At 43.0% G+C, this 25591-nt stretch overlaps 1 protein-coding gene across 1 annotated transcript in view; it reads right to left on the bottom strand.

Annotated features, from left to right (window-relative positions):
• Nucleotides 1–25591, bottom strand: part of CPZ (carboxypeptidase Z) — a 43832-nt gene that overhangs the window by 15893 nt on the left and 2348 nt on the right. The window contains exons 2-6 of the mRNA XM_054999469.1: nt 13862–13891; nt 10148–10522; nt 5537–5746; nt 3002–3198; nt 630–791 (exon numbers count right to left, since the gene is read on the bottom strand). Of these exons, the coding sequence (XP_054855444.1) occupies nt 630–791; nt 3002–3198; nt 5537–5746; nt 10148–10522; nt 13862–13891 (974 nt within the window). The remainder of the gene's footprint in view (nt 1–629; nt 792–3001; nt 3199–5536; nt 5747–10147; nt 10523–13861; nt 13892–25591) is intronic.

Genomic DNA, 25591 nt, shown 5'->3' with positions numbered 1-25591 from the left:
AGCGAGCGGGCTCAGGGTGGAACACATTTTAATTTACATAAAAACGCATAAAAGCAGATAAAACATTACAATAAAATTTAAAACACTACATACAATTAAAAACTTCTCTTCAGATGGCGATGGAAGAGACACTTCATTTTAGACATGGCCCATATATCCGTATCTATAGATATATATAGGGTGGTGGACAGATCTTTTTAAGTCAAGTATGGCCAGTGCGGGCACAGCCTAGCCTCCGCCATATGCCTGGCAGAACATCTCTGTCTTACAGGCCTGGCAGAAGGATAATAAATCCTGCCAGGCCCTGGTTTCATCAGACAGAGAGTTCCACCAGGCCGGTGCCAGGACAGATTAAGATACATTTAAGATGCTCTCATTAAGATACGAGAGTATCACACAGAGTGTGAAGCAGGAGGCAATGAAGAAGTGTCTTCATAAAACGGTATGATAAGCATTAACACAATAACTGGAGGGATTGTTATATGCCCTAATAAAACACTTGGCTACTAAGTGTACCACTGAAAACAGCACTGCTTTACGCTAGGCCTTTTAAATGTGGTCAAATACTGTCTCAAATTTTGGCCCTCCAACGTTATCACTAGTGTCTAATGCTGCTGATGCATCCGTACCTTACCCCACCAGTAAGACTCTGGAATGGGGAGGTGGTCCGTCCGTGCCCCTCTGATCCTGGCCAGTCTGTAAGCTTCAGCTGTCAAGTCTGGGAAGTTTCTGTTCAGGTCAAGGTTCTGAGATGTTTGTCTCCCATTTATCCAGCCATTGTAGCCAGCTCCCTAGCGTGCATTGAAGAAAAAGACAAGTTCCACTCTTTGGGCAGATCCACACACTTACTCGTATTGACAAGACTAAATAGCAAATGCAACTATTTCCCGTATAACTGAGGCACAGGTTTCTTAAAGCCAACTACACAGCATATAAAATAGTTAGTGGCAGGAGCATTCAGAATAGTCACAAACATATAGCGTAAGAATGTAAGAAGAGCCCTGATAAATTAAACCAGCTGTCCACCTAGTCCAGCGTTCTGTCTGTGACCAACCAGTTATTATGGATTGCCAACAACAGGGCACAGAGGCTTGACTCCTAGCTCTGGCATTCAGAGGCTTCCGCAGTGAAGACAGATGCACAGAATTCATTTAATGGCTGATTCCGCACACGTTGGATAATGCACTTTCAATGCACTTTATCAGTTGTTTAAGGTGGATTTTTTGTTCCACACACAAAAAAATCCGTTCCAAATGATCTATAAAGAGGATTGGAAGTGCATTATCCAACGTGTGCGGAATCGCTCTATGTCTCTGCCCATTTTCCATTAGCAATCCTTTTATTCCTTTACCCCTGAGAACTCTTCCTGCTCTTTCCCTTTCTGCCCCTCGCTCTCCTCCCTCCCTTGGCAATCAGTGGCAGCAGCTTTTCCCAGGAAGCCCCCGCTGCCCTGACTACAGAGGCAAGAAGGGATGGAGGGAAGGGTGGCTTTGGCTTTTGCGACTTAATGATGTAAATATTTATTCACTTTGTTCATAGCCCTTTTTTTCATCTCCATGGGGACCCAAAGTGGCTAACAACATTCTCCCCTAATCCAATTTATCCTCACAATAAACCTGTGAGGTAGGTTAAAATCAGTAAGTTGGGTAGGAATAAAGGTGTGGTGTGGTGTGAAGTGCACACCGCAGTGGTGGCACTTCATGGTCTGCCTCTATCTCTGCCTTCCCAAGCCATGCAATTAACAAATGCTTATCAAGTGTGTCCGGTATTGCTGAACCCTAAGCTTGACAGGGCAGTGGGGGCTGGGGGCAATTCAGCATCTCACCAGTGCTCAATGTCATTTTTGGCTATGGCTGCCAACCTCCAGGTAACCCTTTTAGATCTCCCAGAATTACAACTCATCTCCAGACAATAGAGATTGGCTCCTGTGAAAGAAATGGCTGCTTTGGAGGGTGCAGTCTACCCTGATGAGATCCCTCCCCTCCCCAAATCCCACCATCCCAGGATCTACCCCCGAATCTCTAGGGGTTTCCCAACCCAGAGGTGGCAACTCTATTTCTGGCATGAAACAGGAAGAAGTATCATCATATTGGTACAACACTGTAAGGTTCATCCCAAACTCTAGGTTTAAACAACAGAATTTGGAGTGAATGTTACAACAATGACAAATACTCTATCTATGCCCCCCACATTTTCCTACTGGAGTGCCAGTTAAGGCTGGAAATTCTATTTATATCCCTTATTAACTATCCAAAAATGGATCCATATGGGTGGCTTACAACAATAATTTAAAGCATTAGTTGAAAATCAAGCAATGTAAGCAGCAAATCACCCTGCAAACAAAAGATAATAATAACATTCGATTTGTATACTGCCCTTCAGGACAACTTAATTCTCACTCAGAATGGTTTACAAAGTGTGTTATTATTATCCTCACAACAATCACCCTGTGAGGTGGGTGGGACTGAGAGAGCTCTGAGAGAGCTCTGACTGAACCAAGGTCACCCAGCTGGCTTCAAGTGGAGGAGTGAGGAATCAAATCCAGTTCTCCAGATTAGAGTCCTGCCGCTCTTAACCACTACAACAAACTGGGTCTCAACAGTAACATCTACCCTCCAGAAAATCTCTGAAAGAATCCAGCCATCGTCTTCAAAGCTTCCAGAAAGATGGCAGCACTTTGCTGCCTGCAAAGTGAATTTCTCCTACCAAAGATGTTTAGCACTGCAAAGATGTTTAGCACTGCAATTGAAAAGCCTTCTGAAAATGATCTGGGTAGACTCATGATCTGGGTAGACTCATGGGAGAAGGACAGTCTTGAGGCACTTTAATCCCAGAGCTCACATTCAGCTTGCCCCCACCACTGGACTTCAGAAGGTTCTTCTATGAAAAGCAGAATCTCTCCTCCACCAAGGCCAACTCACAAAATGCTCCCACTAGAATACATTTACTCTTGTTCTGCACATAATATTTTACTTTAGTCTCGAACCTGCTGGGTATTTACCTCTTCTGCTGCAAGTTCATACCCATCTGGATTCATGGACGGGAGGAAGTGAATTCGTGTGTTGTTGATCAAAGTCTGGATCCTTGGGTTTCCAAGAAGATATTCAGTGCACAGGTACTGAGCAAGGTAGATTAATAATTCTTTCCCTACAACTTCATTCCCGTGCATGTTTCCAATGTATTTAAACTCTGGTTTAACTGTGAAGAAATAAAGCAGGACGTATTTTTATTTGGATGCTTTCCAAATTGGAGAAGTCAGCTGCTAAGGTACATTGATCACTGTGCCTTATACAGGTATACAGTCAGAAATTTACTAATCAAGCCCATTCGTAAATACCTCACTCACCTAAACAGAAGGTGGTTTTTAAAAAAAACCCTTCTTTGCATTAGATAAGTGTGGGCTGTCTGTCATTCGGGGTGAGTGGGGCGGTCATTCTCATCTCTCTGTCTGCACACTTTCTGGCAGCCAGAAGAGCACAGAGAGGGGTGTGCACCCACCAGCTGTTTGCAGAGCCCCTGAGTCAGCTGATGAGCACCACTTTCTGCAGGGGCTGTCTTAGAGCCAAGCTACAAGTGACGCCCGACACAGGTTGGACACTTGTCAGCTCCCCTCAAGTTTTGATGGGAAATGTAGGCATCCTGGCCTTGCAGCTGTAATGGAGAGCCAAGCTGCAAGACCAGGACGCCTACATTTCCCATCAAAACTTGAGGGAAGCTTAGTTGCAGCGAAATCAGCGATAGCTTCAGTCTGGAATCTGAAGAAAGTGCCAACTAAAGAGATGTGGCTCTCTAAGATATGGGACCATTTCATCCTGGATAAAATTAATGATAATATTCTCAATGCTGAACGCTTTCCTGCCAGTTCCAATTTCTATGAGAAATGGTTCCCTTTTCTTGAATTTACAGACATGCACGATTTACATCCCAAAATAAGAATTGCTCAGACGTTGACTCAGTTTTCTGATATTTGGTAATATTACGTATGCTTTGTTTAAAAGTTATTGTAATGTTCATATTCTTCAAAACTTGTAAACTATTATTGATTAGTTGTTGTGTTACAGTTGATGTTCATTGTTGATTTCTATTTGTTGTATGTTATAAAGCCTAATTAAAAAGTAAATTAATTAAAAAAAAAAACTTGAGGGAAGCTGACAAGTGTCCAACCTGCGTAAGGTGTCACTTGTAGCTTGGCTCTCAGAGCCAAAACAGACGTCTGACACGTGGAGGACACTCGTTAGTTTCCTGCAAGTTTCGACGGGAAATGTAGTGCGAAAGAACCTGTCAGGGAGAAGAGGGAGACTCCCTCCTCTCCCTGGCAGAGGTTCTTTCTCTAGGCATCTCATCTAGTCTGCTCGGCTTCCTCTCGCTGCTGCCAGCGTACTCCCTTTACTCCCCTAAATGCACTCGGGAGCCAAGCGCGCTGGCAGTGGCGAGAGGGAGCTGAACAGACTAGATGAGATGCCCAGAGAAAGAACCTCTGCCAGAGAGAGGGGAGATCCTCCCTCTTCTCCCTGACAGAGGTTCTTTCTCACTACATTTCCCATAGAAACTTACAGGAAACTGACGAATGTCCTCCACGCATCAGGTGTCTTGTCTGTTTTGGCTCCTAATGATTCTGGGGCCTCAAGTAAAAACAAAGGAGGCAGAGAGAGAACAGTTGGGGATCAACTTACATTCAGGTTCATCTTCCTTTTGAGTAAATATGGTATAGTAAATGCTCTGAATTTGAAGAGAGTCCCCCCCAGGGTTTTCAAGAGTTGGAGTCACTTGCTGATTACAAGGATGGTGTGAGGTGAGGAGTGAGCCTTAACAGACCCAGCTGTAGAGGTGCCACCCCACTCTTGGGCTGTACCAGGATCCAGCCATTGCCACAAGTCCCAAGCCATTACAGCATCAGCAGGACCACTCGCTTGTGGGAAGCCACCAGCCTCTCATTTGCACCAACCTGGAGACTAGCTCTACGCTCCCGAGGAGCCAGATGACTCAGACCATGCCTGTCTGGTGAAGAGATAAGCCAGGCACATTTCAGTGATCTGCTAAGAGCTGAAGTGGGACCAGAACCTCTCAGGCCCCCACCCTCAAAGCAGCAGCTTCCTCTGTGGCTAGAAGGAAGTCTAAGTTGAGTCTTCTCGATCAGCTGCTTCCACCAACTCTCCATTCTCCTGGGCAACCCAGACCTGACTCCATCCCTTAGGAATCATTGGTAAAATGTGTTGTATGTTACATGGTAGACCTGTGCCCTGCGGGAGGGAACAGGATTTGGATGACTGCGGATATTTGAAGCTGCCTGATGCAAACTCAGGCCACTGGTGTGTCATGAGCCCTCCAAGGAAAGTCTTGGGTACAGCAAGGACATGCCCACTCACTGTGACCTCTGCCAGCCCTGCCTTTTTCTCTCCTGAGGCTAACAACAGACTCAGGGGACCACTGTTAATTGTAGAAACGGAGCAGGGTGTGCATTTAGAAAATCCAGCAATGACCCAGAAACTCCAAATGATCTTTGTGTTGTTCGAATGTCCATACACTTATTACTCACGCAACTCATGGTGTCCAGGGCTGGTAGAAAACTCAATTACAAAGAGGTCTTTTCCTTCAAAGCTGCGGCCAATGCTGTACAACCTGGAAATGTGGGAACATCTGGACGCAGTCTTCTTCAACTCTCTCACCATTTGGGAGTAGGAGTGGTGGGTGAACTGAATGGACATCGGTACCTCAGGGAGGGCGTCTTCCAAAAATTCTGTCTCCCCTGTAAGGTAAACATATACTGTTAACTAAGTTGATTTTTACTGCAGATTATTGCAGAATCTGAAAACATCACTTTGTCAAGAGTTGATTCAAATAAGAAGAGATGTCTAAATCAAACATGACTCCAAATTGTTAATTTTGTATATTTGTATATTTGATATATTGTCAAAGGCTTTCACGGCTGGAGAACGTTAGTTGTATACAACTAACTTTGTATATTTGAATCACATTTACTGTGACATGTCAGAAACATCTATTTGGAAATTAATGAAAGCCAAGCCAGTCAGTTAACACTGGAAGGGTAACTAATCCGTGTTTTCTCTGACTTTGGGGTCCAAACTGAGTAGGCTCTGACTACTGGCAGTGCAATGCCTGTAGCGGCACTCTGCCTTCCATTCCCATTTCCATGCACCGTCTTCACCTTTCCATTTCCCTGGGGGCAGTGATGGAGATGGGAAGTGCAGTGAGCGGAGAAGAGGGTTGCCAACCCCCAGGGTGGGAGCAGGCTGCAGATCTCCCAGAATTATAACTGATCTTTGGACTACAGAGATCAGTGCTCCTGGAAAAAATGGCTGCTTTGGAGGGTGGATTCTAGGGCACTAAAACCTGCAAAAGTCCCTCCTCTCCCCAAACCTTGCCCTCTCCAGGCTCCACCTCCAAATCTTCAGGAATTTCCTATCCCAAAGCTGGTAACCCTAGGGGACAGAGTGGCTCAGCTGAACTAGAACACTTCAAGTGAAACCTGCTTTTTTAAGTACTGTAGGGGTCTGATTTGGCTCAGAACCAGGTTTGCCAAGCCCTTGCTGATGGAGGGGGGGGATCAGTGGGCACTTCCTGCCACTGATCAGCTGGCCGGGGGGGGGGAGGAATGGTGGAAAATGGGAGAATGTCAGCAGCATCCTAAAGCACTGACATCACCCCTCATGCACCCAGAAGTGATGTCAGTGTATCACCAGGGGGCGCACAGGTATTTGACCAAAACTCTATAGTTAAACCACAGAGTTTTGCCCAGATGCCAGAACATCCCTGGAAATGCACTGATTTCACTTCTGGCCACAAGAGGAGTGATGTCAGCATGTTGCTTGAAACGTAATGATATTGCCAGCAAACACACACACACATCTCCCCCCACCCCAAAGTATGAGCCTTTTGGCATAAGTCCAAGAGCAAGAACCAGAGGCCCCTCAGCTCTTAGCTTGTAGATGATCCAGTTGAATCCAAAAAAACAATTGCTAAGGAAAACAAGAAAGAGGAGAAAAAACAACAACTCTGCAGAAGAAGGGCAATCAAAGAGGTTGGGACAAAAGAAAAAATTAACTATAACTAAAATGTAATAGAATTAATATATATAATTTAATTCTTCAATTAAAAGTACAGTTTGCTTAAAAACATCCACAGCGTGGTTCAACATAAGTACCAAAACTGTGTATATTTGCACAATAAAATCGTCCATATACAAGTATATTAGTATATTTAATCTCCATATGTACCATCCACCCCATTAGGGTGCATATTTTGGAACATCTGACTCAAATTCGTAACAAAGTTGTTGAAACCTTCTTGGTTTCTCATTTTCTAGAATGTCATCAAGATATAAACGATTTCAGTTTTTCCATTCTCCATGTTGCCAAGCCTGATTATGGATATGACACTCAGAAAGAGCTCTTGAGACAGGAAATATATTGGATTTTTGAGTTAGGGACACTTACCCCACAAAGATTGAATCTGAGTTTAGATTTTGCTTGTTTTCTTTAATTTAGCATGGCAGGAACAGTAAGCCCTAAGTTTTAGCAGCATAAATAGCATTGATAAGCATATCTAGAGTGGTTAGAGTTCCCAGGGCCCCTCAACCTCCCGGGGGAGGGAATGGGGCCTGGTACTTACCTGCGGGGGTGGGGGAGTAGGCACGCGCAAAGCGCATGCGTGCTCCCACAAGCACAACGACGTCACTTCCAGGAAGTGATGTCATCATGCGGCCCCTGGGAGCGTACCCACGCTCCACAAGGGCCCGGATTGGAGACACTGCAGAGCGCGGAAGTGCTCCTGCCCCCCACAGTGGCCCAAAATGCACTAGTTTTGGCCCAGATCAGGCTCGTTTCAGGCCTGTTTTGGAGTGGATTGGGCCTGTTTTGAGCCACTATGGCGTGCGGTGGTGCTCCTGCACTCTGCAGTGGCCCAAAACGGGCCCAATCCAGGCAAAAATGGGCCCAAAACAAGCCCGATATGGGCTGAAATGGGCACATTTCGGGCCGCTGTGGAGGAAAGGAGTGCTCCTGTGCTCTGCAGCAACCCCAATCTGGGCCTGATCCAGGCCAAAATGGGCCCAATCCAGGCAGCTGCAGCGCACAGGAGCATGCAGCACTGCAAGGGAGTGCATATGGAAGGTGCGCTCTCCCCCACTGGCTAGATAAGCCAGGGCAGGGGTGAGGGATCCCCCGCCCCTGGCAGGGGTCTGGCATCTCTAAGTATGGTACCCTTTAACAGAATCATACATGTTAGAATAGATCCAATATAATTTTGGTGGGCCGGGCAATTGGTATTATGAAGATTGTGGTATGTAGTTTGCCTTGAAATTGTTGTAAAGGATGTTCGTAAGTATGGTTTTGTGTTATTTTTGGTTGTATCTTGGATTACATTATTGAAGGAGACTGCATGAAGATTTCTTGTTTATAAATGTTTACAGCTTTGAAGACGTGGTATCTGCAATACGGCTACTGCATTAGATAAAGATTTTGTTGGAAACGGGGTATTTCCAAGCCGGTTCCCCATCATGAACAGCTGTTGGAATTCAAGACAGCTATCTGCAGCCCTCTGCAGTCCATGACCTCTCGGCACTGATTACCAAGGTGGTGCCTAAAAATCACTTTAAGGATTTGTAGACGGACTTTGGGAATTTTGTACAGTCTTCTACAATCTACAGTTGCCTGTGTGTGGCTTAGGATATCTTGGCAGTAACTTTAGTGCTTGTGTTTACAATAACTCAAGGTTTTGTGGTTTGGGATTCATTGTAAAAATGTGTTTTGGAGCCTTTTCAGCCTTCATTTGGATGAGTGTTTTTTCCCACTTGTACTCATGCTTTGGAAATAGCTATAAAGTATTGCATTATGAATGTATTTGGGAATATTTATATGTAATGAATGTGTACAATGGGGAGAATTATGTAAGACGCAATAAAGGCATGAAGAGAACTTGATTCTCGAAAGCTTATGCTATAATAAAATTGGTTAGTCTTAAAGGTGCTACTGGACTCTTTTTGATTTTGCTACTACAGACTAACACGGCTAACTCCTCTGCATCCAGATAAGAGTTGTTCTTTTGCCCATAAATCTCCTTAAGCTAAGTTAGAAGACATCCCCATCTGGTGTTTAATTCTGTGGATGTTTTTAACAAACTATGTACTTTTAATTGAAGAATTAAATTACACATCAGTGTTTTTAATTAATTCTATTAAAATTAAAAATTAAAATTCAGAACTCAGTCACTTAAGCTTTTCACAAGGTGGTATATTGCCCCTCAAAAACTTAGTTACATGAATAAGTCTCTCTCTCCAAAGTGTTGGAAACTATGCAGGAAAACAGGTTCCTTTTTTCACTGTTGGTGGGCTTGTAAAACTGTAAAGAGATTCTGGTCAGATGTATTTAAATGAATCAAGCAAATTACAGGATGTGAAATTCCATTTAAACCCGAGCTGATCTTGCTTAATCTTTGGTCAGACCAAGACATACCTGGAGGACCAAGAGGCCTAATAGCTGCCGTGTTGGTCGCAGCCAAGGCCACCTTAGCTTCCATGTGGAACAGTCCTAAACCTCCTTCTATCACAATTTGGCACAATAAAATTTGGGAGTATTTTTTAATGGAAAAAATAACCTATCAGTTAAAGCAAGCTGAATTGACCAATTTTCAATCCAGCTTCTGGGAAGATTGGCTACCCATCTTGGACTGGTACATGATCAATCACAAGATAAAACCACGTAAACCATACTAAACTGATCTCTTCTATATTTAAGAAACTAGTCCAATGCTCCCCTCTGTATATATATAGCTGATTGTTTGTCATATCTAACCTGTTTCATTTCTGCATAACATATTGTTAATTGTGTTCAATTTTGACATAAAAACAAAAATTTCAAAAATAAAGAGTTAAAAAAATTCTATTACATATTTAGTATATTCTTTTTTTTTTGTCCCAACTTTTTTGGTTACCCCAGTTGGATCTAACCCTGGAGTTGTTTTATTGTTGTTTAATTATTTTTGTAAGCCCGTTGGGGGTCCCAGTAGAGAGTAAAGTGGGATAAAACCTTTAAATAAATGTATGTATGTATGTCCAGGCACATTGGTTAGATCAGAAACTCATGGGACCTTTATATCTGCAATACACAGATACAGCTTTCTTTGTTCTTACCTCGGAGCTTGGCTAGTGGATCAAAGCATCCTTCTACGTCACTCACAAAGAAGCGATCACAGTCTAAGAAGTAAGGCCAAGCCATGTCGATGGCATCAAAGGCAGGGAGGCAATTTTTCCTTAGGGCTTCACAGACATGGCGACAAGGCTTAACAATTCTGCCCTCTTCGCACTTTGGAGCCACGATCGAGCAGCCCAGAAGCCTCAAGTCAGGATTGCATTCTCCCTGAAGCAAGTTATGGACCACTCCCATCAGGATGTATTCAGGGCTATATTCAATCACTTCTCGAGACTTCTGATCCAGCAGGTTAGGGAAAATTGTTTGTGAATAAGACACGTCATTGCAGGAGCCCAAGCTGATGTCCACACATTCAGCTGTGAGAAATGGGGAGAAAATTACATGAACGTTTCTCGCTCAGGAATCACACTGAATCAAAATAAAAGATTCTGACAATAAACAATACATAACATAGTGCCTTTATTTAATTTAATCCTAATTTATTCTGGAAATTTATCACAATCTACAAAGTGGCAGGGCTGCTGGCTAAACTGCTTATAGGGCTTCTTGGGTGGTACTCTTGTCCTTGCCCCGTCTCAAACTCTTGTGGGGCTCATCTCCTCCATAAGAGCTTACTTGGATTACTGAGCCAGTGTGGCTTCTGTGTAGGGAGAAAAAAAGTAAAATTGCTGTCCTGCACACCATGACATCACTTGTAGGGAACACCCAGTTTTACCATAGAGTTTCTGCCTATTCTTAGAGCTACCCTATGTCACTTCTGGGTTTTCACAAGTGCTGTAGCAGTGCACAGAACATCGTGGCATGGAAAAGGAGGCCCAAGGAAAAGCCAAGGAGGATGAGCGAAAGTTCCCTCCAGCAAGCTGTGATCACAACCAGGAGGAGAGAAAGAAAGCCTGGGGTGACTTTTAACCCCCTCCTCTCTAAGGCCAGTGGGCCCTTCAACAGAGGACTCTGGAGAGTTCACTGTCCCAGGAGCCTAACCTGATAGGCCCAGAGGCCTACACAATATGTCTGCATTTATTCCATATCTATAACCACATAAATACACACTTTGCAATATAATAAAATTCTGGAGCTTCTTTAAAATCTCAAATATAAAATTGTGGGACTTCAAATAAAAATATGCACAATCATTAAAATCCTTAACTGGGGGGCTGATAGCCCATGTAACATCCATTATTAAAAAAGGATTCAGGAGGGTGCATTTTACCTTCTGGTAGAAAACATTATTAAAGCTAGAACTGTTATATATGTAGAAGACTAAAAGCCTTCCTATGGAAGAATCAGCCAAGGGAAATCCTGTCTTTGTATTTCTGGGGAGGGAGAACAATTCTGTTGCTTGGGGTAACCCAGGGCACATAATATTCCTTACCTTTCAAAGAGCTTTGGATAAGGTTAAGAAGTTTCTCACCAAAGACTCCTTAGTCAACTTAGCAGACAAGGAGAAGTTAAGAATTTTAAGAGGCAGCAAAGGGCAGGAATAAATGGCCAATTTCTCACAGAAGGGAGGGAAGCAATGAGTCTTCCAAGGATCTATACTAGGGCCAGTACTATTTAATTTACTCAAAAATTATTTGGAACCAGAGGTAAGCCAGTATTTGTAGGGGACACCAAATTATTCAGGAGAGGGAAATCAACAGCGTTCCCTGAAAAGGAGGATGTAGAAATTTTCTGTCTTTGGGGTCCTTTGACCTGCAGGTCTCCATAAGGCATCTTTAAATGAAGCATTCTATCCAGATAAGAAAACAGTCTGTTGACAGAAGGCAAGAGCTGATTGGGGCCAGCCTGCCATTTTTAGCCTTCTGACAACCATCTGTTGTCCTGTGCTTGTTTGTTGAGACAAGGAAGGCCTAGTCAATGGTCAGAGGTTGCCCCCTCCCGTCCAGTAACAATGCTTGCCCGGAGGTCAGCCAGGAGGTCGATGCCTGCTGCTGAGAGCTTGTTTCCTTCTCCTTTCAAAAAAGAAAAGAAAATTCAGCCCTGTAAAGGGATGTAAAAAGCCAAAAAGATCATGAACAGTTGCTACCAACTCAGATAAGAATCTTCTACGCACAATGCAGGATCAAGAGTTATAAAATCAATCAAAGGCACAGGAAGCCATGATTAGTTGAAGTGTTTAGGAATATTTTTGCCATACAAAGTCTATTGTTTATTAGAGGAGACTTTCCTTGGCGAAATTAGGGCAGAGGGTTGGGGGAGGCTGTTTGGTTAGGAGCAAGGGTGGGAAAGAAGACAGATGGAGAATGAAGACGTTGAAAACAGACATTCAACATACAAGTGTTAACATTAGAACTCTTGAGACCCTTTGTCTCCCATTTCTCAAACCTAGTAAAAACCAATGGGCAGTATCTGAAGTATTTAACTCCCTATTTCTGCCCTTTAAATGCTGCCTTTCCTCTAAGCAATATACTCAAGGCAGCTCACAAATGGAATTTAAGTATCAACAGAATAATAATATTTAGAGTGAGTTTAAAGTAGTGAAAATTATTCAGGTGATGCAAGGTGTGAGAGAGCAGAGACTGAAGTTCACCCATTAGAAGAAGAAGCCAACAAACGGAAGCAGAGGCCAACAAAGAATTTACCGGAATCTGCTTCAGCAATACCATTGCCTTTGAAAGTTGTGCATCAGGTATACATTCAAGGGATACAGACTTCCTTTGAGGCTGTCTGTACCTGTGGGATTTCTGCCAACCACAAAGCCTTCAAAAGAGCAGGAGCCCTGCTTCTGATAGAAGTATTTTTATTCTATGCAGCTTGTTTGCTATATTTTTGCATAGATGACAAGGGGTCTTCAAAGCACTTTCATATCTAATCCCACTTGCTTTATTCTTGAGTTTTACTTCCATTCACATGGAAGATTCTGCAATTGGAAGTCCCTCTAGAACCACAAAGAATGTAATGCTTTGTTGTCTTTTGGCTAAGGGGGGGGGGGGAGAGGGAGGATAGAAAGGTCTTCTGTGGAGCTCCCCCACCACCACTTCTTTCCCATCAGGAATATCAGCAAGGGAAAGTCCTTTTTCATTTGTTTTTATTTTTCTCAATATTCTAATTTCTGCAATTAGGATAGTTTATTTTCCCCTCCAAAGACATGGCTCAGTGTGTCTAAAGGTCACTCATTCCCTTACTGAAGGCAAAGAGGCAGCTTCTTTCAATAGACGTTACTTTCAACCTTGCTCTTTTTTGATATTTTCATCTAAACCAAGCTCACAATATGCTAGTGAGCATGGCTTCACATTTCTTCCATCTTCTCATGTGCCCAAATTTTTATGACAGGCTTTCCTGAATAAACCTTTTTATTTGGAAGGATGTTCCTGAATTTTGTCATAATGGCCCAGAACCACAGGGCAAGACTCACAGACGCTTCCAGTGGTGAAACCTAGGGGTGCACCTGTTCGCCTCCAAAGATCTTTACCAGAGATCCCTAATATACATCTGTGTGGGAGTGGTTATTCTGACTGCAGTTGGAAAGCCAATTTGCCTTCTCCCTGGATTTGATGGCAAAAGGGAAAACCTGACCTGCTGGGATTTAGCTACTACAAGCAGAGCTGGAGGAGTGTGCATGTGTGGCCGGAGGACAAGGGGAGGCCCCCATTCATGGACATCTTTCTAGCCCAGCCAATAGGCAAGGAAACCCAGAGGGACTTCCAAGGAGTCTGCTGCTCAGTTGTAGAGAAAGAAAAGGAAAAGGGCATTACCTTTGCTTCCTGTTGGCGGCTGGCATTGGCCTGGAAACAAAAGGAAACAAAACCCCATCATCAAGGAAATCACCAAGCAAGTTTCTGCTCCAAAAAAATGTAAGATAACACCCAAAGCAATCTGCTTAACTCTTTCCCAACAATAGCCAGTCTCAATTACCCGAATTCCCTTCCCTCTCTTGTGCTGGTATTACTTCATACAGCAAACCTGTCTTCACAACAAGGAAAGAAAATCACTCAGTTTTTTTAAAATTAAATTTTTATTGAGCATTGAACAACATAAAACAACGATATAAATGCATAACAAAGAAGGTGGAATTCTTACTATTACAATAATCAAATGCTTTAACCACTCGTTGAACAAGAATTTTAATTGTCATCAGGGCTTTTTTTCTGGGAAAAGAGGTGGTGGAACTCAGTGGTGGAACTCAGGACCGCACAATGACATCACTTTGGGTCAGCTGGAACGGGGGGGGGGGGTTAAAGTTTAAATTGCCCTCGGCAAAAATGGTCACATGGCTGGTGGCCCCGTCCCCTGATCTCCAGACAGAGGGGAGTTTAGATTGCCCTCCAGTGGCATGGGGAGATCAGGGGGCGCAGCCACCAGCCATGTGACCATTTTTAAGAGGTGCCGGAACTCCGTTCCACCACGTTCCCGCTGAAAAAACCCCCTGATTGTCATTAATAAGAGGGTCTATTCCTCGTTTCAATACAGTTTTCTGTTTACAATAAGGAAGGGGGGTTAGAAATAGAGTTATTAAACTTGACAATCATCGATAAAACCTACCTATCATTCTATTATTTATGCATTAAGAATTGCCTGATAGGTAGTATCTGTAGGATATAAATTTTGTGCCATGATGTATTCAATAAATGGTTACCATTTTTCATAGATTCCTATTGTTTTTTCTTTTCCAAGAGAGCAATGTGTATCTTCTGTGTGTTTTTTTTTCCATGATAATTTGGTCCCATATTTTGTCATACCACTGGCTTATAGTTGTTGTTTTTGGCCTTTCACTTTGAAGTGATTGTAGTTTTTGCAGCTATAAGGAGACTCCTAATAGGATCTCTTCTAATTGTAGGAATGCTATTATCTAGCCATAGGTCTAGAAAAATTATTAGTGGCTGCAGGGCTCATTTTGAGGGGGAACACAAAGGAACACAGTTCCGGTAGTTCTCCAAAGAGGTCACATGTCAAGTGGCTCCACCCACCTGATTTTTAGCCATTTTGGGCCTGGATTGGGCCCAAAATGGCCAGAATTGGGCCTAAAACAGCCAGGATTAGTCCCCAAACGGCCAGGATTGGGCCTCTGATGGGTGGTATATCACTCTCCCGCTCAGCAGCGGCCCAGTTCTGACCATTTTGGACCCCTTTTCAGCCATTTCCAGCCCCCTTTTGCCATTTTGGGCCCAATTTCAGCCCTGAATGGCCAGGATTGGGTCCAAAACAGCCAGGATAGGTGAGGTCAGGGGGTGTGGCATATGCCAATCAGTTATGCTAATGACACACTTCTGGTTATGTCAAGGGGCACGGCATATGCTAATTAGTTATGATAATGAGTTCCTGCAGCACTTTTTCTACGAAATGACCACTGAGTGGCTGTATCTGCAAAGTGTAGTTAGTAATTTTATAAATGGTTTCTGCTACTATTTTCCAAAAGTTCGATATCTTTTTACATGACCACCAGCAATGAATATATATGCCTGTTTCTCCACATTCCCTCCAACATAGTGGGGAGTATTTAGCTGTTATTTTTGCCAGTTTTTTAGGAGTATGATACCAGTGAGTTATGATTTTACAAGTTTGTAGTTCTGAAGTTATTACTGAGGAGTTGAATAGTTGTGACTTCCAGATTTCTTTCCATTGGTCTGGAGTGATTATTAGGCCCCAATCTTGTTCCCATTTTGTGTGATGTGTGTTTTATTGCGACACCTGACGTCAGTAGAATAGAATAGACCTTTGAAACCAGACCTTTCTTGATCTAGAATTTTTTCCAAACCTGTCTTTGGTTTTTTGAGAATGTCTGTAAGATGTATTTCTGATGCCATGTAATTGATTTGAAAATAAGTAAACCAAGGGATATGTTGAACAGTCTTTTTTTCAAGTTCTATTTTTGTTGAGATTCTCTCTTTTGATGTTATATCAATTAATCTTGTTATTTGACTTGCTTCCAAAATCTATTTATTTGTTGTGTTTTCCCTGGTGGAAACCAATCTTGCATTTTGAATGCAGAGTACTGAGAGATTTCAGGGAGGAGTTGTTTCCTTTGCATATCCCATACCTTTAGTATATCTAAAAAAAATCTATTTTTATTCTTGGAAGGCAACTCCTATTATTATTCCATATGATTTCTTGAATAGTATATGGTTGGTATAGGTGACTTAGTATCTGGACCTAGTCATGGTTTTCTGTAGTTTGTAGCAGCTGTAGTGCATTCACTAGTCTAGCTGCAATTGCATAAGTTTTCAAATCTGGGTAGTTAAAGCCACCTCGATGGGGTTTTACTCTCAATGTATTATATGAGATTCTAGATCTTTTATTGCTCCATAAGAATGTATTGATCATATTTTGCCATTGTTTTATAATTGTAAATGGCGGAGTTAAGGGAATCGTTCCATATAGAAATAAAATTTGGGGAAGAATAAAGGGTTTTATCAAGTGGAATCTGTCCGACCAAGAATATTGTTGTTTTTCTGCTCTAGATCTTGTTTGATTTCTTTTATCTTTTGGAAATGATTGAATTTCAATAGCAAGTCTAGGTCTGCTGTGATATTAATACCCAAGTACGGTAGCGTGTTGTCCATCCAGCGGTATTTAAATTTAGTGAGTAAGTTTTGTCATTGGCAGAATATGTAAAGGTAGTATACTTGATTCTGATGGATTTATTTTTAAACTGGTCACCTGGGCAAACCGGTGTAGTATTTCCTGTAACTGTAGTAAAGAGTTTCCTGGATTTGTAATAAAAAGCAACATATCATTAGCAAAGAGGTTGAGTTTGTAAACTTGAGACGCAATCTCAATTCCTTGTATTTGCTTATTCTGACGGATTGAGGCTGCTAATGGTTCTATAGCAAGTGTGAAGAGTGTTGGTGACAGGGGACAACCCAGTCTTATTCTTCTAGACAATGTAAATGTCTCAGATGACAAGCCATTTACTGAAATCTGTGCCGATGCTTGTGTATATATTGCTTTTATTGAATTTATAAATTTGGTGCCAAACCCCATAACTTTTAGCAATTCAATTCAATACGTTATTTCCACTTAATCAAATACTTTCTCTATATCCAGTGATAGCAATAAGGCTTCTGATTTTTGGTTGTTACAAGCTGATATTATATTTAGTGTTTTATAGATATTTTCTGTTAAGTCTCTTCCTGGGATAAACCCTGTCTGATCCTGATGGACATATTCTTTAATTAAGGAATTAATTCTTTTGGCCATTATTGCTGTATAAATTTTGTAATCTTGGTTTTGAAGTGATATTGGGCGGTACGAGGCTGGTTCCTTTGGGTTCCTTCCCTGTTTGTGTATCACTGTGATTGAGGCTGCTTTCCATGAAGGAGGTTGTTGACCTGTATTTTAGAATGTGTTGTATGTGTCTGTTAGTAAGTATATGATGTTATTGGAGAATTTCTTGTAAAATTCTGGAGGGTAACCATCTGGTCCCGCAGCTTTATTGTTTTTTTAATTTCTGTATGATTTCACTGATTTCCTGTGTTGTGATTGGATTTTCTAATAGTTGCCTATGTGTATATGAGAGTTTCTTAATTTGCTTATGTCGGTGTAAATACTGGCGAATTAGATCTACGGTTGGGTTTGTTGATGTGTACAATTTTTTGTAAAATTCCTTAAAGGTGTCAGTTATATCTTTTGGATTGTATACTAATTGTCCTTTGCTGTTTTGTAAAGCTATTATTTGCTTGGATGCTTGTTTACCCTTTACTTTCCAGGAGAGGATTTTCAAATTCTTGGGAGAATTATACCAATGTTTTTGCTTCAAAAAAAGAAGATTCCTTTTTATTTGCTTAGTTTCTAGTATTTCTAATAGTTTCGTTCATCTAACAAGGCTCTATAGATTTTTTTACTACTCATTTTTTTGTGTTGTGACTGAAGTTGTCCTATTCTGTATAGTATCATTTCTTTTTGTTTCTTTTTCTGTTTATTTAAGTATACTGTTAACAAAATGTTTTGACCTCTTAAGGTTGCTTTTAGTGTGTCCCAATTCGTATTGTCTGGACTGTCTTTATTACTATTATCATTTATGTATTGGGTAATATGTTGTTCTATGAGTTTGCTAGTGTAGCCATTTTTAAGAGATAATTGTCAAATGCCCAATGCTTTGTGGGAGTAAATTCACTTCCAATTGAAAAACTACAGCTTGTCCAAGCATGATCAGACGAAATTATTTTCCCTCTTTCAGGAATGGATGCAGTTTTAAACAAACCCTCAGAAATTAGTATAAAGCCTATCCTAGTGTGCATGTCGTGTCTAGGAGAATAATAGGTGTAGTCCCTCTCCTGGTCATGAAACTGTCTCCAAACATTTAAAAGCTGTAATCTGTTCAGAAGTTTTTCCAAACATGATTTGTTTTTAGGATTTTTAATTTGTTTAATATTGGGGTATGATCTATCTAGATTATGATTAATTATGCAATTGAAGTCCCCTCCCCCAATTATCAATTCTCCCTCCTGAAAGGTGCTTAGCTTAATTAGGGTTTCTTCTAAAAGGTTAATCTGATTTGAATTGGGAGCATACAGTGAGACTATAGTGTACAATTTTCCTTCTAAATGACCTTTAATAAAGAGGTATCTCCCAAGCTGATCTTGACAGGTTGCCTTTACTGTAAATTTTGTGGGTTTGGATATAAGGATTGAAACACCCCTTGCCTTTGATGTGCCTGGTGCATGCATTTGCTGATGAATCCAGTTTGCCTTGAACTCTTGTTTATCTGCATGTTTAAAATGTCTCTCTTGGAAAAGAATTATATTTGGTTTCGATTTGGTTAAGTTGGACATAATATGTTTTTTCTTGATTGGGTTAAGTCCTCATGCATTATAAGATATCACTTTTATCATTTGTCTCATTTTTATTATCAGCTTCTAACCTTAGGTAAAAGTAGAAATTCTTAAATAGCAAAAACTTAATACAGAACTATCTCTATGTTGCAGAAAAATTATAATCTTAATGTAGTATTTATATTGCCCCATTCTATTGTTTTTCTTCTGCCTTATAGGTAAGCCTTTATGATACCCTCCCAGTCTTCCCTTTTTCCAATTTCTCCACCCCCCCATCCCTGTTATTCCCCAAACTTCCAAACCCAGTGTACCCTGTATTCACCCCTCACCCCTTTTTCTTACCCATCCCTTCTCCCCTCTTCACTTCTACAAGTTCTGTTTTGGTTTTTTTCTTCCCTTCTCTTCTCTCCCCCCCTTTTTATTTGTTGTATAACCTCCCCTCTACTCCCTCCCTGCTGACCCTAACTGAATGTCACAGAAAAAAAGGAAAACAATCCTGGTCTCTCTAACTTGCAAGAACACCTCTTACAAGTTATTGGTATAGTACCAACTCTGAGATCAGGTAAATACAATGGGGATTAATGCTATGCCTCTCATACCTCCCCACCCCCAATTCCCTTTGTACTTCTTTTAAGTGCATGTCATCCCACACACAACAAGCTTTCTAAATCCTGATCCTTAAACCTAACTATTTAGTTCCCTCGAACCGGCATTTTAGTGTTCTTATGAGGAGTCAGGTCATTTTGCATTCTTCTTTTTTGTGGATTCCTTTCCACTTCCATTGTTGTTTCTATTTCCAGTTCACTTCAGGAAAGCCATTCCTGATTCTTGATCCGTTGTTTTATAGATTTTGCCCTTCTATTTAATCTGAAGAGTAGCGAGATTGATCCAGTTGTAGTCTATTTGAGCATTTCTTAGTGTTGCAGTCACTTCTTTCAGTTCCCTTCTTTTGTACAAGACTTCTGGGGGTAGATGTGAGAACTAATATTGGAGCTCCATTGTAGTCAAGAAGATTCCCCCTTGCTTTTGCAGTTTCAAAGATCTCCTTTCTAATTGTGCTATTAGGTATTGTCACTATGTCCCTGGGGAATTTCCTTTTGGTTTGGCTTGAGGGACCCACTCTATAGGCATTTTCTATTTTTATGGTTTCTTCTTTACCTAGCTGCAATTGTTTTGCTAGCCAGGAACTGAGGAATGTGGACACATTTCCATTTGTATTAATGTGTTCCTCAAAGCCACGTAGCCTGACATTTCTCTGCCTTGCCGCCATCTCCAATTTCAGTATTTTGTCTTGTAAGTCCAAGTTTATTCTTTTAAGATCTTTAACCTCCGTTTGAGTCTTATTGCTGCGTGCAATAGCCTCATTCGGGTTTGTAGCTGCCTTATTTCTATTTTCAGTTCTGCAAACTGATCAGTAAATTGCTGTGACATCATTTTCATGTTTTCTAGCAAGTTCTGTTCTATTTGCTTTATCAAGACAGTGATGTCGTTGTCAGAATGGGGGGGGAGGCTTATTCCTGCAGTTTTAGTTGCACCCGCCATTTTGTTTTCCTCCCCCTGCTTTCTCTCAAATTTAGAGCTTCCTTCCTGGCTTGGAAAGAATTCCTGTAAGTTTTTAACAGCTTTTACCTGTTGCTTCTTTTTGTCAGGCATCTGCTTTTTTATAATTTAGAGCTGTTCCTCTCGTTGTGCAGCTTTTAGCTGGAAAATTGGGTCAGGGAGGGCTGGAGCTCTAGCAGCTGCCACTTTAACTGCAAGGGGTTACTTTAGGGGTGCCTATGTAAGATCCGCTAGAAAGATCATGAAGGCTGCCCTTTTCAACCTAACAAGTGGTTTTCTGGGGAGGAGCTATGAGAATCTACTACAGTAATCCCTCCATTTCCTTGCTCAGTATTTTATTTATGTTTTAACCACAAACAACAAAATGAGAATTTTAAAAAATGCACACCTGAGCGGCCCAAAGGTGCCCCCCCTATACATTTATCTATATCGATAGCATACTGCTCTCAAGAGGGAACACATAGTATAAAGTCAACAAGACAGCGGAGTTCAGCAATAAACATCTCACAACAAAACCAGCAGTAAGCAGAAGACATCCTCAACCAGCAGCAGCAGAAGTTTTTTTTAAAAAATCCACCACTCCCCAATGCCTCCTGAAATACAAAGATCAGTGCAGGACAGATCCCTGAGAGCGGGAGCAGAAGTGACGCCTGACACAGGTTGTGACCCTTGCCAGCTTCCCTCAAGTTTTGGCGGGAAATGTAGGCAGCTTGGCGGAATGTTGGACAAGTGACAGTTGAAAAGTCCATTGGACAGCAGTCGGAGAGCCAAGCTGCGAGACCAGGATGCCTACGTTTCCCATCAAAACTTGAGGGAAGCTTAGTGTCCAACCTGTGTCAGGCGTCACTTGTGGTCCCGCTCTGAGACACCGAACATGTTCTGTCAACCAGTTATGAATCCACCTAACAGTAGCAGAATCCAAACTACATTTTACCAACTCGTCAACAAGAATATCATGTGGGACCTTATCAAAAGTCTTTCTGAAACCAAGATAAACTATGTCCACAGCATTCCCCTGATCTACCAAAGCAGTAACTCTGTCAACAAAGGGGTCAATCCCCTGCTGGGCTGTGTTCCTCCATTCCCCCCATGCGGAACCTATAGAGGGCAAAACACCCCCCTCCCCCATACATCAGCTACCCTGCTGCATCAGCTGCTGGCTTTCCGAAGGCAGGTGGTCAGATATCCTTCTTTCCTGCCACAGCTTTAGTAAGTATTCTGTGAGGACTGAATGTTTATAGTCAAGTACAGAGTATGCTCATAAGTAGGGCTGCCATCTCCAAGTTGGGAAATTCCTAGAGATTTGAGGGTGGAGCTTGGGGAGGATAGGGTTTGGGGACAGAAAGGAGCTCAGCAGGGATGTGATGTCACAGAATATGCCCTCTGACAGTACCATCTTCTCCAGGAGAACTAATCTCTGTAGTCTGGAGATCAGATGTAATTCAGGGAGTTCTCCAGGTCCCTCCTGGAGACTGGCAACCCTATTCACAAGGCACAGATAACACACTTCTGAGTTGGGGACAAGCCCAATAACATTAACCACTTGCTGGGCAAAATGTTCCATAGAAGTCTCCTCAGCAGCTCCCTCCCCAAAATACTTTGGGGGGAGGGAGCTGGCCAAGTCCCTCACCATACTCTTCTCCTGTCCATTATAGAGTGATTCCGCACACGTTGGAGAATGCACTTCCAATCCTCTTTATAGATCATTTGGAATGGATTTTTTGTGTGCAGACCAAAAAATCCACCTCAAACGATTGATAAAGTGCATTGAAAGTGCATTATCCAATGTGTGCGGAATCAGCCATTGAGGCCTCTTAGACCTCACAGCCCAGCCTGGATTGCACACACAAGGCAGTTGGGCACAACAGTTTTAGTCACTCTCTGGGCTAGGAGTGATCACTGGTTGATCCAGGCCCAAACTCTCATCTCCTGCGTGGGACTTGTGAACATGAGAAGGAGAGGGGCTACATGGTGGGACCAGGGCCACCTCTTCCTCCACCCTGGCTAGTGTTGAGCAAGCCAAGGTAGTGGAGGGCACCTTAGATGCCTTCTGGTGCCGCACTGGAACCAACAAAAGCTTGTTCAGATCCAAAGAAGGAACTTTATATTTCTGCTTCAACTTTGTCTTCTTAGAAGGTTGTTCCAAAGATACTGACAGAGCTGACAATCAGGACCAGTGGCAAGGCAGTTCAGGAATCGGTACCAAGGAGATGGAACCAGGACATTTAGTTTGCTGCTGTGCTACAGATAACTTCACTGCCGCAGCATCGGAGCCAGACAAAGCCCTTTCCCAGAGGGCTGCTTTGAGTCTCAATGGTTGATCGCTGCGGGCCTTAGGAGTGAAGAGCTGACACTGTTGGCAAGTGGTGACATTATGAAACTCACCAAGGCAAAGGAGACAAAGCTCATGCTGATTGGTTTGAGTCATTTTGGTGGAACAACAGACATATTTCTTAAACAAAGTCTTTTGAGCCATGAATAATTTTTCCATCAATAGGAAAAATCAGACCAAAAGAGAAGAAAAACAAGCTGAGGTAAATTGAAAAACTAGGAGCCAAACACTAGAGGTGCTCTCCTGATGGCAGTGAAAGGAGAACTGAGGGAAGCAAGCGCCTCTCCCTCATGGCAGGTGAACATTTTGGCAGGAAATCACATCTCTCCATGCCGGGGGGGGGCACCTTAAGAGCCTTCTAAAAGGTAGAAAGATCTCTCCACAGCTGGCCTGCACCTGCACAGTCCCAATGTTGGACTGCACAAAAGATGGATGATGAACGCAGAATATCTGATATTTTTCTATAACCTTCAGTACAGAGTTAAAGGTATATGGGTTAGAAAACAGGGAGAATTAATTCTGCCCTTCCGCCATTAGATGGCACCACAGAAAACAGCAGAGAGCAAAGCCCTTCAAAACAGGTAGGCTGTGGCTGACGGGAAGCCCCCCTGCCTCGGTACAAAGGCTTAGGAAAATACCTGTGTGTATGTATATAACACACTCTGAACTATGTCCCTGAAGTGATGAGAGGTGGAGGCCCCCAAACAGTAACACAGAGAGCAAGCCAGAAAAGTTGTGAGCCATCAATGCTGAGAAAAGTTGAATCATCTTGATAAACAAAAGAGATTTGCTGAGTCAGGATCTGGACTCCCTCAACGGCCACAACTGCATGTAGTTCTTACCAGTTGCACCGTTTTCCACACAACCCCGCCATGCAAAGCTTCTAGCAGTGGAGATGGGGTGGGGTGGATGGGTGTGATAGGCAACCCCTCCCATGCAACAAGGGAGCAGGTGGGTTTTTAAACAAAGTCAGAATTCTACCTATTGCTTGTCTGACTTTGGTGCCTGGTGCATATTTTCTTCCAGGGCGTTTTTTCTGGGGAAAGAGGTGGTGGAACTCAGTGGGTTGCCAGCACAGGGGGCAACTCTTGGCGGGAGGTAGTGCCCCTTGTACCACATGCGCTTGCGCAAAGTGTGCGCACGCTCCCAGGACCACACAATGACATCACTTTGGGTCAGCTGGAACAAGAGGGTCGTTTTTTAACGTTTGAATCACCCTCGGTGAAAATGGTCACATGGCTGGTGGCCCTGCCCTCTGATCTCTGGACAGAGGGGAGTTTAGATTGTCCTCCATGCCGCTGGAGCAGCATGAACGCAATCTAAACTCCCCTCTGTCTGAAGATCAGGGGGCGGGGCCACCAGCCATGTGACCATTTTCAAGAGGTTCCAGAACTCTGTTCCATCGCGTTCCAGCTGAAAAAAAGCCCTGATTTCTTCCATCCAGACTGTGATCTGAAAAGTCAGTTGAGCTTGGGGGAAAACAGAGCAGGGCAAGATACCGCCCGTGCAAGGAGCTAGTCCCTCTTGCTTGCCTAGACCCCCTTCCTGTTATTTGAGGGAACCTGGAAAGGAGAGGGGAACTCAGCCCCTCCATTTTGATTGCCCAACTGAAACTGCCCCCTTCCCCGGCTGGCTTTAACAGCTAGTAGGGGGGAAAAAAAACAGGCACAACAGAGGCATTTGTCTCCCCCTTCCCAGAACTGAGAGAGAAACAAAGAGAGAGACACACTCCCTGAGATACACTAAGCCAAGATCAGTGAGGTGACTGCTAGCCCTGTGAGTTGGGTCTGGAGGCTTACTGACCACTAAGGCAGGCCATGAAACAGCGAGACACTTTAGCAGTGGGCTCTCCTGGGCACTGTGGTGCCTGCCAGTGGGGTTCCTGGTGCCCATTTGCTTCTTTCCCAAAGCAAAGAGTAAGTGTGGCATGACAGCCAGTGTGATGTAATGGTTAGAATATTAGGATTTGGTAGACCCAGGTTCAAATCTCCACTTTGCCATGGAAGCTTGCTAGGTGACTTCGGGCCAGTCACACACTTTCAGCTTTTGTGAGGATAAAATGGACGAGAATGATGTAAGCCATTTTGTGTTCCCATTGGAGAGAAGGGTGGGGTTGAAGTGAACCAAATAATAAAGAGCCAATCCTGCTTTCCTCCACTTCGCTGGAGAAGGGAACCTCCAAAACTGATGAATTCACACTCGAACAATGCTTGGCTTGTGACCCCCCCCGATTGGCCCTGGCCCTCCAGAGCAGCCATCTTGTGGTGGCCTCCTCTCAACATTCTAAAAGTGCCTCCAGGCTCAATGAGACCGGGGTCCCTGCAGTAACAGTAGCGCCCTCAACTGGAAGGTTCATGATTCTGCACTAGCTGTAACTTTCAAACACATTTCAATGGCAGCTCAATCCTGGGACTGCCCGAAGTATGGAGAACCGTCACAGAATACCTGTTCTCCAAAAGGGGCTGCAGATGTTGAATGAGAGGGTGTTCATGGCATATGCCCCTGGCCACTGTTGCCACTTGGGAATCTAAACACTGACTCGGGCTACAGACGTGGTTGCCCTCCGGCAGACTCACAGCACTGTTGACCACAAGGCCTTGGGTCAGCGGGGAAGGCACAGACAGGAAGTGGACCATTATACGTTGGTGTCACCAACATATTGATGTCACATCGCTTCAAACCTTGAGGTACCTTCACAGCATCTTCATGCAGATATTGAATAAAAGCCATGCCAGACTTTGCTGGATCTCTCCCATCACAACTTTCAGGACCATCTGCAAGAAGGTGCAGAGGCGGGAATTTGCCCAGGGCTCCCACAGAAG

This window comes from Eublepharis macularius, chromosome 15 (assembly GCF_028583425.1).
Source record: "Eublepharis macularius isolate TG4126 chromosome 15, MPM_Emac_v1.0, whole genome shotgun sequence".
In the NCBI taxonomy this organism is placed as follows: Eukaryota; Metazoa; Chordata; class Lepidosauria; order Squamata; family Eublepharidae; genus Eublepharis; species Eublepharis macularius.
This window is presented reverse-complemented; position numbering and strand designations above follow the sequence as displayed.